Source organism: Camponotus floridanus, unplaced genomic scaffold, assembly GCF_003227725.1.
Source record: "Camponotus floridanus strain SB8 unplaced genomic scaffold, Cflo_v7.5 scaffold25, whole genome shotgun sequence".
Taxonomy (NCBI): domain Eukaryota; kingdom Metazoa; phylum Arthropoda; class Insecta; order Hymenoptera; family Formicidae; genus Camponotus; species Camponotus floridanus.
The window spans coordinates 381,528-400,651 of NW_020229381.1; the positions used below are offsets into that span (position 1 = coordinate 381,528).

A 19,124-nucleotide genomic window follows, 5' to 3' on the forward strand; every position below is an offset into this window, starting at 1 on the left:
CCGAGTGCGCGACAGTAATTGACGACTCAGAGTTCGAGCGAAAAATTGATTCCTCAATGAGTATTTTATTGACCTATGTATACTTTGTGAGAAATCATATATTTCGTTAAAGAACATAATAATTTACAGCCAATTATTTACCGATTATTGTTTTTAAATAAATGTATATGATATTCAACGCTTAAAATTGTTCTATTTTTCGTAGAATTATTATTAGACGCAATATCTAGTAATATTATTCTTACTCTAAATACTTTGAAAAATTTTATCTAAAGTTGATGTTACTTTATTATCAAAGTATCGCTATTATTTCTTTTATTAATTAATTATTTTATTAATTATTAAAATTAATTTTCTATATGATTACTTTATGATTGATGTGTTCTATACGATTACTTTATGATTGATGTGTGAAATGAGAAAATATTGAGGTATAATACAAATCTTTTTGACAATTAATTTATTATATATTATACTTTTGTAGAATATATAAAAATTAAATTTCGATATATAAAAGAAAGATGTTGCAATAAGACTTTTATTTTCAATTGAAAATTGATTTAAATAGAATTTTTTTTAAATTGTAAATATAAAACACGTTATAAATATTATTATAATACTATGAGAAATTTTTATTATATTTTACATACATACGTGTAATAATATCATATATATATATTCATATACATGTCAGACGTATTATTTATAAGGCTGGCTCTTAATAACTTTTCGCGTTGCAACGGTCGTTAGCAATTTTCCGAACAAAATTTACGCGAACGTCGCTTAAAGTTTCGCTGCGCGCAACTTACGGAACTTTCCAAGCTAGTTTCTTCAATGTTGAATGTCCTCGTAACACACACATACACAAGATTCTTTCGCATTTCAAGTCTTCAATTATCGAGCGTAGCTTTACCGGCGTTATCAACGCTACGGGCTTTTCCTTTAATCCATCGGAATCTAGTGGACGGTTCTACCGGTCGATTTTTTACGCTCGCTTATAAGGGATAAGGGGCCAAGAATTAAATCCACTTTATCTACTTCGCGATCTCCACTTCACTCGTTCGATCGCCGAAGGCAAGAAGTTATAGTGGCGTTTTTGCGCCTCGCGGCAATCATTCCACCGTATCTAATTTGCAATCGTACTCTAATATGAAGATATTTAAATACATACTATAAATAATTATATAACGTGAATAAATATATAACGTGATTATATGCACATAAATAATTCTATAAATATTACAGTGTCTAGATAAATTTTACATCTTTCTGCAATTGTTAACATTTGTCTCGTAATGTTGTTTTATCGCGGTTTTAATAATGTAATATATGTGATAATCTTTCAATAAATTTATTCTTAATATATCCTTCATGGAGAAACGTAAAACATTATGCGCAATCCGTGCGATAATGTTACATAATCGGTTAAGGCTCGAACAATCGAATATTTGCATATCATTGATCAAGAGGAGATGTAGCGATCGTAAATCTTTTACGTTCTCGAAAAAAAATTCACATGACAATTGTAGTTATATATCTTGGTATATCTTGTTTCATTAGTCTTTCGTTCTTCCCACCTTGCCAATGCGCAATTTTAACCACAATAGATCACTTTAAGGCTCAGCAACGCTGGATCGCTAATCGCGATCAGATATAACTGAATCGAGATCTAGAAGTGGAATCGCTAATTGAGAGAGAGAGAACTCCATAATTGATTCTCTGATATATCTTAATAAAGGTGAAAATATTCCCATACGTTCTACATAGTTTTTTTTTTATTATACATGCGATTCAAATGATATGATTGACATATATTCATTGAATCACGTTATACGTCGAGATTTAGATATTATTTTAAATTATAAAATGTAAAATTTTTAAGAGAGAGAATTAAGCAAGATTATCGACACTGTGTGCCGCATTAAAATTTGTAAAGTGTCATTTTATTTTACGTCCAGATGATTTATCGCTTAATTCTTTTATTATAGACCCCCGATTCTTATCGTTTACCATATGTGTATAGAATAATCATTGCTCCTCTTGTACAGACATTCATTCGAGTCGGAATTGCGACAGGTCATGTCTCTATCGCGGACTCGTTACTCGATTTGCGTAACCGCAACGCGATCTGGGTCTATCGACCCTTCGCGATGCATCGCCGGTAGTAATCCATTCCATCGCCCTTATCGGACCCTCCGCCCCCCCGCGTCCCCTTATCGGATGACAGCGGTTAAGGGCCGGGAATATTCGCGAATTATCGATCGCGTGCCGAGGTCGCGCGCGCACCACCTCGTCATCGTCATCGTCATCATCGGTCTCGTGAATTTCCGGTCCGATCCACCGGGGAATCCATCTTCACGATCTCGTGACGCGCGCACATCGTTTCTCCAGTTTCGGGGAACGCGAATCATCGCGCGCCATCGAGTGCGTTCAAGAAGGGAGAGAGAGAGAGAGAGAGAGAGAGAGAGAGAGAGAGAGAGAGAGAGAGAGAGAGAGAGATCCGGACGCGACCCCCCCTCTTGATATTCTCTATTCCGAGTCCAACGACACCGGCAGCCAGCACCTACATGCTTCTGACGGGTCCTTGACTTCTCTAGGCTACGGTAAGTCGCCAGTCAAGACTTTTGCCATGCCAAGGATAAAACAAGTAGTAGTAATAGTGTTGAGCCGCCGATCTCGGAGCGACTTTGTCGGGATAATACACTCCATCGGATTGTTCGCGGCAATTTTCATTCTTATTTACATCCTTACTCCTCGCTGGAGACCTTCAGAGTCTGGTCGATATGACTTATATATCTTATGCGATATAACTTAAGTGTCTTATGCGATTGACACGGAAATATTTTCACCTTCAAGATATTTATTATAGGCAAGATATTTATTATAGGCAGAATTAATTGCGGAGCTCTCTCTCAATTTGCGATTCCATTTCTAGATCTCGATCCAATTATATCTGATCGCGATCTAGAATTGCTGATCTTAAAATGAGCTCTACTGTACTTCAAATTCTATATCGACAAGGTCTATATTGAAAGAATGGAAGACTAATAAAGGAAAATATATCTATACGATGACTAAAATTGTCATGTCTTGACATTTCGATATATTTAACAAAATAAGGCGTTACATTTTTTTTCGTTGAAATGTGATTAAACGTAATTTGATTTTTCATTAATCTCGTTTCGCGCTCCTTAACTTTTTACAATTTGAAAGCGTATTTTTTTTTACATTAATTTTATATGGAAATAAAGACAGCTTAAAAATGAGTTAATCGGCGTCATCTCGTTTCCTACAACTGATATTCCGATCCTTCTCCGTATAATCTAATTTGACTCCATTTACTACATGCGGCGATACTAAATGTCGATTTTGTTAACAAGCTATACTATTAGCTTCACTGCATCATGATGACTCGCAAATTTATGATTATTTAATGCTTAACCACGAGCAAAATGCAGCACGATGCTTGGGATGATCTCATTTAGTCGTTAATGACCTGGATAATGTTGGACAGTGGTAGATAAATCTGGACACGCTCTCAACGTCTGTAATTGACGCATAAATCGGAATCGTTTATTAGAGCATTGAAATTATCATTCAAACACACATATCGAACAAGATACAATATATTTGAGAGAAGATATTGAAAAGAAATGTTTTTTTTTCTTGCAATCAAAAGAATACAAGATTTTCTAATACGTAAAGAATATCGCAGGATGCAAGGAAAAGTTGCGTAAAGATTCCGAGGACAAATATTTATTCCATATATCGGGGCTAGAAAATTTCAACCGTAAAGCGAAACAAAGTCAACGCGCACAATCGCACGCCGATGACGATAAAAGGACGCAAACGACAAACGGTTCAATCTCCGGGATTAATTTTCGAGAAATTCCGCGACTCAGAATCCTCGGAAGCGAGGTCGAGAAACGCCAGAGCGACGATACGATATCTGGACGACGTATCTCTCTCCGCGCTCCCGAACCAGTCCCGACGACCTTAATACGCGTAGACGATGTCCTCGCGGTATCCTTGAATTGTTCCAAGAGGGAGAGAAAGAGAGAGAAAATATCTCCTACAGAGCGATCCGCGGAGACTCGTTTCTCTCTCCATTCTTGGCGTCGAAAAGTTGGATCGCGAGACGCGCAAAGTCGGTCGCGCGTGCCATCCTTGGCCCGACTTTATCTCCGACTTTGACCCGCTCGTCGCGTCGCGCGCTCGCAAAATTACATACATGCCATTAATTGGCTTAATGTCGAATAAGCGCGCTACCTTTCGCCGCTACCGGCGATACGAAGTGAATTAGTAGCCTGGTGCGCGTTCGCCGTTTCTGCGTTTACCGCGGGAAAACCGGCTGCCTCTGCAACTCGGAGTAACTTAGCGAGCCGCGAGGTCGAATTGAATTAAATATAACAGGATGATTGCGCAAATGAATTTAGCGAACTTTCAGAAAGAGAGAGAGAGAGAGTGAGAAAGTAATCTCTAACTTACATTATTATCGAAGTAAGAAATCTTTGTATCGACAGGAGAAATCAAAGCCAAAAATCAATTAATTGACAATACAAGAACGGGAACGTTAAATGGACACTCAACAGATACTTGAAAGCTTGATAGATCGAGGTGAAAAATTTATTTTTCTTCACATGTTGAAAATATTGTCAAACGCAATTATTTAACCAATTATTTGACCGAGACGTTAATCGTTTGTTACATAAAGTCGAAAGGATTATTGCCCTTTCGTGATAAATGCCTTCTTCCGAAATATCCGTGAATGCTGCGAGTTCCTTTCACTCTGCGATATATCCGGCAAGACCCGCAATGATTGCCGTAGAATCTTACTAAATGGTTAATGAATCTGATGGCAGCGGTTTGGCACTCGCTTGCGTATCGGTGTGCGCAAGCAGTATCGATTGTCGCGTGACGTCATTCACAGAGACCGGCATTCGTCTTCAACTTTGGCCTTTCGCCGCCCCGACATTCGATTCGTGGCTCGTCTACACGTGTTGACCGAATAATTGCGTTTTTTATGAAGCCAATTAAATCGAGTTACCCTCGAGCGTTAATGAATAAACTAAACTACGCGGTTGTACCAATATTCCTTGTGAATTTCGTTAAATTACGATCTGCAGCAGTCGAATGTTTCATATTTCAATGATGGATTCATCTTTAAAGAATCTAAAAAAAGATCTTTCCTATTTTGTAAATTTATAAATATTTGTTGTTATTATATCTTATTTAATTAACGTGTTGTATTATTATTTATATTAGTATGAAAATTACTTGTAAATAATTATCAGCAAGTAGTAAGGAAATACTGATGCTTTTTGTAGAACTCTTAAGTTACGCCTGTAGCTTTAAATCCGTCACTGGTTACAGTCCGTTAATAACAACTTCGACATTAACAGCGCGAGTAAGTATAACCGAGTGACATCATCGGAGTCTTTATCTTTGAGACTGCACGCAAGTCTCTGGTAAGGGGATTCGAGAAAGCCGTTTGTTGCTTCGCTCGCCTCGCGCATTTGCGAAACTTTGATTTTCTGCTTATGTATCCCGCGGAAGCTGCGGTGTTCAATGATGTCTGATACAATTGTGCAACCAAGTTGGAAAGTTTAATATGGATATTATCGTGTTGCACGCGTAAATATGGATTGACAAACGCGCTATAATTAAAATTGTAAATATATTTTTATAGCAAAATGTTGGAGTAAAAAGTTTATTTCCGATTTTGAAAGTTCTCGCGCATTCTCCGGTCTTTTTAATCCAAATACTTTGTATATGATTACATCTTTAAGTATCTTTTATTGTCATATTGAAATAAAAATGGAAAAAATGTACGCTGTTGAGAGTCATCACAATAACTGTAATAATCACATTAGTAGACTGCAGAAGTTTATCTTTCATCTTATCTTCCTCAATTGATATCTTCCAAGGATTTACATCGTAAGTCGGAAAATTGAATGTGGCAGAAGCATAGGATAAGAAATTATTGACTAAAATTGTATTAATCGATCAATTTCCTATCGATCAATCGATGACAAAATTAAAAAGAAGACTGAATTGATTATAAATATCTCAGAAGCAATATTTTATACAACAAAACATTTTTATTAATCACGCAATTATTAATAATATAATGTGATCGGTGTTTAATTATTAATCATAAATGGAGAAAATTATGGCAAAAGAAGAATATCACTCTGATGGCGAGACCCCATCCGTTCAGCTCGGCTCCAATCAGATCGTCTCGGATGCTGCGCCCATCTCCTCTCGATGCGTGTGTGCGTACGAGTGAGGCGCGTTTAACCTACATAAGGTCGTGATTGGGCGAAGTAAGTGGCGAACGATCTTTCAGATAATCGATGATACGCAACACAAGGATCGCGAAGCATCGTCGGTTTCTCTCACCCGGGAAAAGCGTTCGTTCGTTCGTTCGTTCATCGAAAAAAAAAGATAATGAAAAAAGAGATGCGATTTACGCGCGCAATCCCTGTCTGTGTTGCTTCGAAAGTTTAATTATTTTTTTTCATTAAAATAGGCGATCCGCAAAATCGCGACGAATCAGGACGAATGTTGAGAAACACGTAACGCGAGGCCGAGAAATAAATTTGAACGAAGGGAGGATTTAAAGGGACTTAACGCGACTTATTCGCGCTCCCACGATTATCAACTATTGAAGTATAACGTTTTGATATTATCCTATCAACGCTCTGATTCACGATACTTTTATATATAATCTCTTACCTATAATATGTCTTTAGCATATTTAAAATTGTAAAACTTATATCGTACGCATAATTCTATAATTTATAAATTTAAAATCCTGGAAATTATATTTTCTCCATGTATCGGAAAATCGTATTGGTTGATAGTAGATACAGAGATCACATAATTGATGAAATATAAAAATTTTGCATGATAGATTCTCTCAAATATAAGATATCTCGAGAAACAATAATCTATTTGAAATCGATTTGTTGCTCCATAAATATAATAATAAGATTTTTGTATAAAAATATATACACAAGTTATATGCATAATAACTACAATCTCTTAAATATAATATAGACTTTTTATTATAAACTAATAAAAGAATACTTTATATAATGTGAATAAAACGTGATTGTATGATTTGAAAGGCGATTCAAAGAAAATTAGGAGTGAAGGAAGATCAGTTAGGAAAGTGCACATCTTGCTCTTTTGTTCACAGGGTATTATCAGCCGGCTGGTCCACTGATACAGCACCCACCACCACCGACCTTACCGCCCGTTAAAGGTCCACCTCCGGAACCGACGCCCACACCTCCACAAAATTCAGAGGGTTCGGATGATCTGGTTGCCACTTCCACGACTTCTGGAGGCACAAGCAGTACGGGTATGTTACTAATAATTAATACACGATAATACGTAATAATAATAGTAATTAAATATATTGTTGAGAAAAGGAAAATTCTTTATCATTTTTTTCTAATTTTTTACGGAAAAAGAAATTATTGTACATAATATTGAAATTCACATATTCTCGCATTAATATGATATTATTTTTATTTTTATCAAACTTTTTCTTTTAATTATAAAGTGCTTTTAGTTACGTTCTGTTTTTATTTTATAGATTATTTATTTTTAAGATTATTTTAATTCTTTAGGATTCATTTTTTTCTGCCAAGATACAAATTTTAAATTTTGTTTAGGAATCAATTTTTACAAAAATCTGTCATCGATAGAGAAGAGTACTAATATCGCATCTCAAAATAAATTTTGTCATTAGAATGCCGCCAATTAATCGAGCCACATGACTTGCGTCTTAACGTAATCTCCACATTTCACATATCAGATAGATTTCGCTAATTCGGTCTATCAGACAGATTTGCCGCGCAGACAAATGTGTCTCGCTGGGGGAATGTGTCAGATCTCGCATTTGCATTAACGATTTTATCGTGTAACGATCAACATAGCGCGATTATCTATGTTGGAAATGCACTAATGGTGTACACACAGGTGCATATTAAGCTTGCAACGCGTAAAAGTGGCACGTGATGAAAAACGTGCAGCTTAACCGTTTTAATTCTTTTATTTTTTATGTTTTAATTTCCTTTTTATTCATTTTGCGTTACGTCAACAATTTTTAGTTTTTCTTTTTACGCAAATTTTTTACTCAAAACGAGTCACATTGCTGAAATTTACGAAAACTTCCCTGCCAACGAATGAGATTACGCATTTGATTTTAACGAAAAATTTTTTTCTACATTTCACAAAGAATCGTAAATGTTGCTGTAAAAGCTGCGCGCTGGATCAAGATGTAAAAAGCCATGCGCATTAGCCATTTTTAAATCGGACAAAAACAACGCGTCGGATCCAAATTAAACCGAGGGAGGATATTTTTCTGTATTTTTTATGCGTATAAATAGTATGTTGCGCTACGGTATTATAGACATCAGCGTATAATAAGCGACTCTAAAATTATGAAGCGCATTGACGTGAGCGCGGGACTAATAGCACTCACGAATTAATTGGATGGAGATATCAGTATCCTCGATATAGCTCTCGTTGCCTTCGAATCGCCATATCGAGGTCGAAAATATAATATAGCACATTCGTAAACAAAAGTTGTCTTTACGTTAATGTCGTTGATAACTGACTAATGATAAATGTAGGTCTTTAAAGACAGATTCCTCTAAACTATTGAATATAAATGTATTAAATTCCAATTTCAGCCGCACGTGTTTCATTATCAATGCGATTACTCGCTTAAGCTTATTATTTTTTAACATTGCCCCCATTTCTATGATATTTTAATCTATTGTTTAAACGACCTATAATTTGACAAAATTATAGGTCGTTTAAAAAATAGATTAAAATATTTATAATTTCATGTTATATAAATATTTAAGAAATAAAATACATATATATTTTTTAAATACACACTCATCATTTTTTTAACATCACTTCTATTTCAAGATTTAAACTTTCTGCGATATTTTAGTTTGTTTTAGACGACCTGTAATTTAGAACAGAATTATCGTATGATACAAAAAACATTTAAAGAAATAAAAAACACACATACATATGTTTGAAATTCACATTAGGATATATGCGACACGTAAAATTATAAGACTTTCGTTTGAAATTTTATTGCGAATTATATAGATCGTCTAAAGCGGGCTTAAACATCAATTGTACGGGCAGGATATTCTCTCTCGGCGAATAATAATATCGTTCTTTAATAGGCTTGCAAAGTGATGCGTGTAATTAGTAATTATCGAACGAATAGCCGAAGTTTACTCGGCGCGAACGACTATCGGATCGTATGAAACACACGCAAGAATGAATGAACGATCGTTTGTTACAGGTGGCGGCTTTTATAGGACGTATTGCCCGCAGTACTACGGCACGCCGCCGCAATATCCGGATCTGTGTTATCCGCCGACGTATTCTCATCCTCACGCTCATCCGCCGCATTACTACAAATATCCGCCCACCTACAGAAGGTAAGAGATTTATTCGCGTTCGACGCCTTGCATGATGACACGGATAAGAAGAGGCGAGAGGTAGAGCGAGGAACTTCGCTTTGAAACAACGCGTGCGTCGTTCCATAACGTTGCCTAGAATTTGTTTGCTAAACTAAATGACACCTCAATTTTGAAAATTTCGATCGTTACATTACGTAATCGTTATTAACGTTTATTACGTCATGATACGAAAAGTGGACGGCAGCTGTGTCTTATTGTAACGTTATCAAATGCGTCGTTACGCACCTTTCTTTTCCTGACTAACTCGCTTCTTGGAATCTGCGGATTTGATAAATAACGTGGTCTATATATGTTGATTATCAAACAGTAGTCGTGTATAATAAATTAAGCACGCTGTATCTCATGTTGAACATCATCAGTTTCATGGCATGGAAATTGTCTCGCCCACGTACATGATTAATCGTTTGTTTTCTATTAATTTTGACGAGAGAGAAAATTGACATTACTAAAAAAGGAAGATGCATTATAAGATTCTAATTTTTAATAATTTTAAAAACCTTTTAACACATTTGTTTTAAAATTATTGTGAAATAAAATGAGCATATGCATTAATGTAACATAAAATAGCATTACTGTCTTACTGGAAATGCAAAGAAAGTGCAATTTAATAATTGCAATCTCGATGTTATTACCTTTTTCGATGTCGTCATAATGTTCAGTAATCTCGATAACAAATGGGTCTGCGATAAAGCGTATCCTGTCACATTGCAATGCATTTAGGTCACAGATGGTGCTAACTTTCTGAAACCATCGTTATCTTCTTTTCGATGAAGAAGTGAAAGTTGCAACTAGAGCGTGGCGAACTTTGGTTTTTGTCGCCACGTCGTGGAATTTTAGGTGACCGATATGCAATAATTTTTCAATTACTCGATATTGTCACGTGAAAGAAATATTCTTTCTTATATCTTTACGATTAAATGATAAATTAAAAGTATAGGTAAAGTTTTATAAATTATCCGAAGAATGCAAGTACATTATTCAGCTTTGTCTATTTAGTCTATTTGTTAAAAAATATATACAGTCGATCTTTTTAACATTTCGAATTTTTATAAATCCAATAATATTAATGCTCCGATGTTAAGGAAAAAATTTCTTAAATTGATCAAAGAGATTGTCGAACAAAGAAAAATTATGCGGGCGACCTGAATAATTCTTTTGTGGCGATAGAAATTAGATTCTTGCCACGGTTGCGAGCGATTTTTGGGTAAGATTGTCTCTGACAAAGTTCGTGTTCGTTTTCTGGCGACTTTATCCTCATCATATCTTGTACACACAATAAGAACGGTGGCCGATAAGAGCGGCGGATGTTCGACATGCAGGGACAGTCGTGTATATTTGTCTTTCGATGGTCAACGTACATTCCATAAGAGGGTGTCTTTTCAGGCAATACTATGGCTATCAGGAGTCAGGCGGGGGAGGTGGGCCGCCGCCGGGCAGCGGGGCCGCCGGGGGTGGCCCCGGAGTCGTTGATTATCAGCCACCTCCGCCACCACCCGGCGAATATCCGCTCCCACCTTATTACGGGGGCTACCCTCCGCCACCTCATCCGCCGCCACCTCCGAATCCGGCATATCTGCATTCTCAGGGAAGACCTTTCGTAGACCGTAAGTATCATTTGTGCTATGACCTTGCACTATGAAAAAAATTCAAACATTTCACTTCACTTTTTTCTCTCTTTCTTTCTCGTTCCTCATTCCGAGATTTCTTGAAATTTATTTAATACGGAAGAAAACTGCTGAGAGAGACAAAGCTCTGATACGCACCAACGAACTGATTTTTTTTTTTTTAAGTAATCGAAAAGAAATTGAGCAAGTGTGTATAATTCGACAATAATGCGAGATTAATTTATTTCTATCTCTCTCTCTTGTAAATATAGTCTTTATTATAGTGTTATATAACGTACTCTTTTGTCCAGAAGAATATTTATTATTTATATCAGTTCGTTATAAATAACTTTATCATTATAAGAGATTAAAAGCTCTGATATAATAGGCTGTATTATGTGCGTCTAGTCATTGTATTAATCTCTGAATGATTAAATTTATTTGATAAGGAATTTTTGAAATTTTTTTCAAACATTTTTTTTAGAAAATATTCGGGTCATTTTTCATTAGATATTCAATTTAAATTAACTTTTAATTTTTTCCAAGATGTATTTTTATTTTATTTTTCAACGTGAATTATTTAATGTTTAAATACGATAATTGATTTTCATTTATAATAAACTTCCTTTTCTTTGTCTGTAATGATGCTTTATATACACGCTCCATTTATAATACATATAATACCGATCAAAAGTTTTCAGCATCACTTATAGAAACAGAGAAATCATTATTTTAATGAACAAAAATATATATGAATATTGCTAAGTTATATTTTATTGCTGTTTATATATTTATGCTTTAAAATGATTTTATGAATATGAGGAAAAGTTGATAAAAAAATAAAAAAAAATAAAAAACTTTTTATTTTTATGCGTTTTTTTATATTTTTCGGAGGTCCAATATTTTTCGGTACTGTATATATCTAAAGATTTGAAAAAGTTTATATATTTCTAAAGTTTTGCTTATATGTAACTCTTGACATCACGATTTTTTATTGAAATCATTTTTAAAGATAGAAACGTTGAGACTCTTAAATTATTCTATTATAGATCTTTGCGCGTGCGTAGTTCTTTCCCGGTATATATGTATACCTAGACAAATGCGTAAAAAATTCGAGTTTTAACTGCAACCGTTAGAGGGCTAAAGGAAAAGGCAAAAGGACAATAGATACGACCATTTCAGTTAGTGTGCACGAAACTATGTCCGAGAGTGCAACGTGATACTAGTGATGTGATCGAGAGTTATTTCCTGTTTTCCTTTATCATGAAATCGATTAGAAGAAAAATTCGAAAGATCGTGGCTATATTCGATCAGCCCTTTGTTCTGAGAAACAAACAGATAATAACAGATAACGTTCGTTGTAAGTCGAAAATATCTTCATCCAAATACTTCTCATTCGAAGACATTTTGCTCTTTTTTATCACTTTGGCGATACCGGAACTACGCCGAATTATAGTTGAGTTTCTATTTCTTTGTTTCATTTTACATAAATGTCATCTCGTAATTTATATAAGCAATCCCGTAATTTATATAAGCAATCTTTGTGTGTTCAATAATAATTTATTTAAAAATTATAAAAATTTTTTATATCTCAAAATAATCTTCATTAATATTTGATATAATGTTCATAATAAGTCAAATATTATTTTTTCAGCAATTTTTATAGCAATTATTAATAAAAATTATTACTATTAAAAGTAAACAATGGAACTATTATCGGAATAAATGTATAAGCGAAGAAACATTTTTCTTCGACGGAAATGTCGTTAGTCGAAAATGATAAGAATTTAAATAAACTTTATTTACTTGTTTATTTTCGAGTTAATTATCTCGGATCCGCCGATGCGTTTTCTCGAACTGACGAAAACTATTCCTCCTATTCACTCGACTCTTTTGTATCGCAGCCTTTCAGGGTTGCCCATGCCCGATGCAATCGTGTCCAAAAAACGTGGATACTGGGGCCCTTATTGGTAATGGTAAGGGAGCGCCAGTGGTATCGGGGCCCGGTCTGTCATTGCCACCCAGTGCTTTGGTAGGTCCGCCCTCGCCGGCGAGGGGACTAGCTGGGCTAGCTCCCCCTCACGGTGCCAATGCCTGGGATACGGATCGGGTCCAAATCAACACTCATCGCAACCTAAATCAGAACCAACCCCCCTCGGTCCCACCGTCGCACAATCTAGTCGGTGGACATAGTCGCCTTCAGAATCAAGACTGTAGGAGTAAGGTATGTTGTAGTGTCTTTAGATTTTATATAAAATCGGAAATATCTAATGACGATGAATTAAGTATCTTCAAGCAAACATTTCCCATTTTTGATTATTAATATCCTAATAAAGCACGCTAAAAATTTTTAAATTTTATTTGAAATTAACCACAAGAATTTTTATTATTTTTCGTGTTCTTGAAATTTTATAATTTATTTTATTAAATTATTTTTCAACTGATACAAGTTTAGTAAAAAAAAATCACTTTGAAAAAAATAAAAAGTAGACGAATTTTTAAATTCCGCATACAACATGATCCTCTTAGAAAAAATTTATCAGAGATAAATTTGATTTATATCGAAAGAAAATTAAAATTATTTTATTTTTTTATGTCGCGATATAGTTAACATAATTGAATGTGATCTTCGCGAATTTTTTTTTACAATCGGATTTATTACACGCGATAATGAGAGACAGAGTTGCATGAAAATCGGCGAATTTGCTTTTTGCCATTCACACAGGATGAGAAAAATTGTACCGAAGATACGTTGAGGAAATGCGGTTGTCAGAATGCATGCACGTCTACCTGCGAAGTCAAGATGGAAACGCTATCGCCCACCGAGAAGTTATCGGTGGCGGCGACTTGTCCCAGCAGCAAGTCACAGTATCACAATTTTAAGCTGGAAAACAACAATGTGAAATGCGAGTCCTGCAGCATGGAGATCGCCGACGGGCTGCCATGTGTCGCCAATTGCAATGTCGTTAAATGCGAGTCGGATTACAAGTGCGACATCATGAAGTGTGAGCAGTGCATGAAGGAGGGCCAGATAGCGATACTGGAAATGGACAAGGATTCCGGCATCGTGTTGGACGACAAGCTCGACGGTGATCCCGACGTGAAGGAGGAGCTCGACGTGGTGGTGATTGACGGCGATGAGAATTGGAAGAAGCCCGATTACGAACCGACTGTGCAAGAGACCGTCGACGATAAGGAGGATGAAGAAGAGGAGGAGGAGGAGGAAATCACGCAGGGACCGGTCGCGGCCGAGATCGAGGCCGAGGTCGAGGCCGAGGAGCAGCTTAAGTGCCAAAAGGTGACGAAGAGGAAACTCTCGCTGGACAGCTTATCGGACAGCAGGAAAAAGAGGAAACTGAGTAAGAGGGCTTTGTCGGTCGGCTCGTCTCAGGATTCGAGCAACGAGCGATTATCCAATGTCATCGCTCCGATCGAGCCGTTGTCGAATAAAACCGACAGCGTCAAAGCCGAGACGAACGTTCCGAAGAAGAAGCAAGCGAAAAAAGACGCAGGACCACGGGGTCAAAAGCGTAAGGCAGAGACGCCAAGTGCGAACGAGAGTGCGACGAAGAAGGCGAAGAGCGGCAAGCAGAGCGCGGCTAATAGCGTCATGAATTGTTTGAAGCGGACTGCCAGTGATATCTCGATAATGGAAACTATCGACGATGTGATACAACAGAGTCTGCAGATGACACAGAGAAAGGATCGGAAGAATAAAAACTGCGAACGTATGGAGAAGAAGAAGAAAAACATGAAAGAGGAATCATTACTGACGGTGAAGAGGATCGCGAAGAAGCTCGATCAAGTGAAGGAACAGTTTATCGAGAAGGTATCGAAGGCGATCTCGAAGAACGGTGGTCAGTCTAAAAGTAAAGCTGATGCGAAGCTGAAATCTAAGATTTCGCAGGACGCTAAGATCAAGGGGGGCAAGAGCAAGGTTGCTAAAACTTTCGCAGAAACGAAAGCCCAGGATACGAAAACCAGGGTGACGCAAGATTCGAAAGCGAGAGATGGCTCGAAGAAACGCGATACCGCATCCAAGACCAAAACGAGCGACGTCAGCGAAGATCCGAAGAAACCTGCGCTAATTAAGAAGAAACGGAAGAACGCGAAAAAGACGGCGAACGCCAAAAAGTCGGGCTGCAAGCTTGAGAATTCCTCGGTCGGAAACGAGAGCCTGACGTTAACAAGAAAAACGTTCCTGAAACCGAAGTGGAACAACGGGTGGAGCTGGGAGGGGGAGCCCTTTGAAGCCAAAGTTTATTTAACGGTAAGGATAATTACATCTTTCGGTCTGGACATTTCATTCGAATCTTGATATCGTTTGAGGAAGTAGAACCTCGCTGTACTCATCACATAGCAATAACTAGATTAAAAGAGAAAACTGATTGTTACTTATTTATCGATATAAAAATCTGATTTAATAGAATCTGTATACAAACTTTATATAAATATCTTCGTGAAGAAGAGAAATTATCATATTCTTTTCTTACAAGATGTGAGTTCAAAAGTTTATTTTCGCGAGCTTTAATTAAGAAAAATATTCTACAGATTACATGTTTTACTTGGCATTTTTTCCATTCATTGCCATGTGATGACGTTAGCCGTCACTATGAGTTGACTCGGTTTGTCATATTGGTTAGATTCCTCGATAAAGAAAATCTGATTGATTTTGATTGATTTTGAAATGTACCGTAGAACGAGGAAACAGCCATACGGCGATGTTACGCAAGCATGAGTCACGAGAGCGGCGACGTATTGCGACCTCGGGACTGCGTTTTGCTGAAGAGTGGTACGCGGAAGGGCGATTTACCATATGTAGCGAAGATCGCCGCGCTCTGGGAGAATCCGGACGACGGTAGGTATATCTTTGATCGCGGGAAAGTTCCCTGATCTCGATTCGCGATTAATATCACGTTTATTCTTCTTTCATTAGGTGAGATGATGTTCTCGTTATTGTGGTACTACAGACCTGAGCACACAGAGCAGGGTCGAACGCCGCACGACAGCGAGGACGAGGTATTTGCTTCGCGTCATCGGGATGCAAATAGCGTCGCTTGCATAGAAGACAAATGTTACATCTTGACGTTCAATGAGTATTGTCGGTGAGTAATCTCTACCGTGTTGATGAAATATTAATTATCAAACGAATACGTTTGATTGAATAAATTAGGTTCACAAAAACCTTTAATATTCTTTATTTAATTAGACAAATTTTTTCTTACATCTTGAAATAATGTTAAAGGCTTTTTCATACGTACTGCTCAAATCTCTAGTTTGTAATCAGCTAATATCGAAGTTTGTTGTTATATATAAATTTTTATTGTTCGCCAAGTTTACAAAGCGTTAAAATTGAGAGACGTAACTTTTTATCCCCCTAAGCAATAGCAGCATCGGTTTATCTACATCATTGCACATGATGATGCTTTTATGCGATAGGTATCGTAAAAACTTACGGAGGATCGAAGAGGGCTTAGAGAATCCTGGCTTGATAGTTCCGCCAGGGGACCAAGTGTATCCACGGGAGAATCGGCAGCCGCCTATACCAGTACCATCGGACATGGTGCTTTTCTGCCGACGTGTTTACGATTATCGCGGGAAGAAGCTCGTGAAGAATCCCGGATGACTCGAATTCTTATAAGATGCAAACCGAGAAAGCTTAGATCACACAATTGAAACTGGCCGCAGGTCTCCTTTCAAGAATAATTGCGTCGCTATTGATCGATTTATCTTGATTTCGATGAGGTAATATAAACGATATTAACGAGATCCGATTGTTTTTGAATTATCTAGATATCGCGAGTACATCTTCTACTCTTTGCACTTTTTGCGTTCTATTTGCTAAGAGAATAGCCTTTTGTGTGAAGAGATTGTTTTCGGTTTTGCCCAAAAACAATTGCGAGAAAGTGAAAAAGTAGATGCTCGCGAGTGTTTCAACTACGATCGGATTTCCTTTCATTCTTAAACGTAAAAGAATTCTTAAAACTTGGCGTCAAGAAAGACACATATAACAAAAAATGACACACACACATACACATTGTAAGATTACTCTTCTCATCGCTTGTATTAATCAGTCTTTCTATTTTGCTCGTCTGCGATATCACAGAAATCATGATGAATCGTTCATTAATTCTGGTGATAGACGTTGCATCGAATTTGTGCCGGTGGATCGAGCGCGAGAAGGCGCGTCAAGCGCACTCTCGTCTGAGCCGAAACATGTATAGATCAATTACAAGTTTTGGACAATATTTTTTTTTCAAGAGTGGCATTATCCGTATGTTCCTCTCGCGGGCGACTGCGAACCTTCGATCGCGCCTGCGCTGTCCGCTTTCCGCCGACACGAATGCCAAGCCAACGTATTTCGATAATGTGTATAAGCTGTTTCTAGGCGAGAGTTAGTGGGATTTGACAATTTTATAGAGAGAATAATATTTTTTGTGAGATAGCATTTTACACAACATTTAAATGAATATTTTTCACATAGGAGGTACAAATGCTGTGCGTTACGCCGTCACGTCAGCGTGCGTTATGGCGCCTTAACTTGAAGGGAACCTACGAACAGTTTCAAAGATAAGGAATCAAAAGTGGGGACGAAATTGCGAAATTATTAAGTACGAACAGTGAGATATATGTTCTATCGAACTCTCGATTAGATGTTTATGAGTATCTCGTACGAGGGGGCATGAACATCAAGCGCGTGTGACATTACACTTCCATTTTCCCATAGTGTGTTTGCATCTGTCTCGGGGATGCGACTTCTCCCCGAAACCCGATTCGCGCACATATGCCATCTTCGTGAACGCAATCATTGTAATGGATAAGATGCATTTTTACTAACAGTGCAAACAAAATATTTCTTCAAGTTTAGAAGTGGCTCGATCCCATCCAAAAAATTAGATTACATTTGTATATGATGGGTCGCCATTTATTATAATATCTTTAAATATCTTGTTTTAGAATTTTATCTTAAAGTAAAATATTGAGAAATCTATTATTGATGTAGGAAGAGAGAGGAGAGAGTTGTTGCGTTAGATCTTATGTTCCAAACTTGAAAAGCGATATAAGAATAACGATATAAAAAAATATTTTTGATGTATTTAATAACGTGAAGCGAGGATCAAAGCATTTTTGAAGAGAGAAATTGTGGTTCGAGCCATTTCTAAGTACATTGTATCTGTTCTTATCAAGGAGATTCTTGTTCTTTTTTTTTTGTTTTTTTTTGTTTTTAATATGATGACTCCTTCCAGAATTCTAAAGGCACAGACATTTAATCGCCAGGGACGTTTATGTTTTAGACTTGTCACGCACCGCGAGTCGCTTCTACGTGCAGTTTTGATCTATTTTTTTACGATTACTTTGTCTATTTTGATTCATAATGATTTTTAAGATTCCATAAGAAGAGAAAACTACTAGTTGTATATTATCGCCTATAACTTAGTATATGTAATCTTGATTTATAAAGAATCCACAATGTTAGCGATTAGTCAGTACTCGCGGTAGAGAGAAAAAGAGGAAAGGAAGAGAAAGAGAAAGGAAGAATGCCAAAAAAAACATTCACAAATGACGGGAAGCTTTTCGTATGCAGATCATTAATATTATCGTGACGTAATATTAATTTACGTTAATAATTTTGATAACAAAATTTATTACAAGATCATCGATAAGTAATTATTTCTAATGGGAATTCTTCGAATCATGTTGATTTTATTTGTTGAATATAGAATGCGATTTGTTGGAAATCATATTATTTAAAATTAATATATTGATAATATGGTTATTATTTAATATCTAATATATTGGACATAGATATTAAGTTATTTTACGAGAGAAAATAATGAGGAATATACAAGTAGAAAAGAGCGTGCGCGCGTTATGTATGTAAATGTGTGCGAAGAAAATAAAGAAGAAAAAAAAGGATGAGAAGGACGCGAGCACTGTCAGATAAATGAGCGAGTAAATTGAAAATATGATGGAAAGATAGAAAGAAAAAGAGAGA

General features: G+C 36.6%; 1 protein-coding gene across 5 annotated transcripts in view; it reads left to right on the forward strand.

The window, feature by feature from the left end:
• LOC105249784 (inactive histone-lysine N-methyltransferase 2E) overlaps positions 1–19,118 on the forward strand; it is a 109,441-nt gene extending 90,323 nt beyond the window's left edge. For all 5 annotated transcript variants that reach the window (XM_011255515.2, XM_011255512.3, XM_011255514.3 and 2 more), the window contains exons 5-12: positions 7,205–7,369; positions 9,344–9,482; positions 10,908–11,128; positions 13,033–13,352; positions 13,854–15,398; positions 15,827–15,986; positions 16,065–16,233; positions 16,568–19,118. In XM_011255515.2, coding sequence (XP_011253817.1) covers positions 7,205–7,369; positions 9,344–9,482; positions 10,908–11,128; positions 13,033–13,352; positions 13,854–15,398; positions 15,827–15,986; positions 16,065–16,233; positions 16,568–16,754 — 2,906 coding nt within the window. In that variant the 3' untranslated portion in view covers positions 16,755–19,118. The remainder of the gene's footprint in view (positions 1–7,204; positions 7,370–9,343; positions 9,483–10,907; positions 11,129–13,032; positions 13,353–13,853; positions 15,399–15,826; positions 15,987–16,064; positions 16,234–16,567) is intronic.
• The last annotated feature ends 6 nt before the right edge of the window (positions 19,119–19,124 follow it).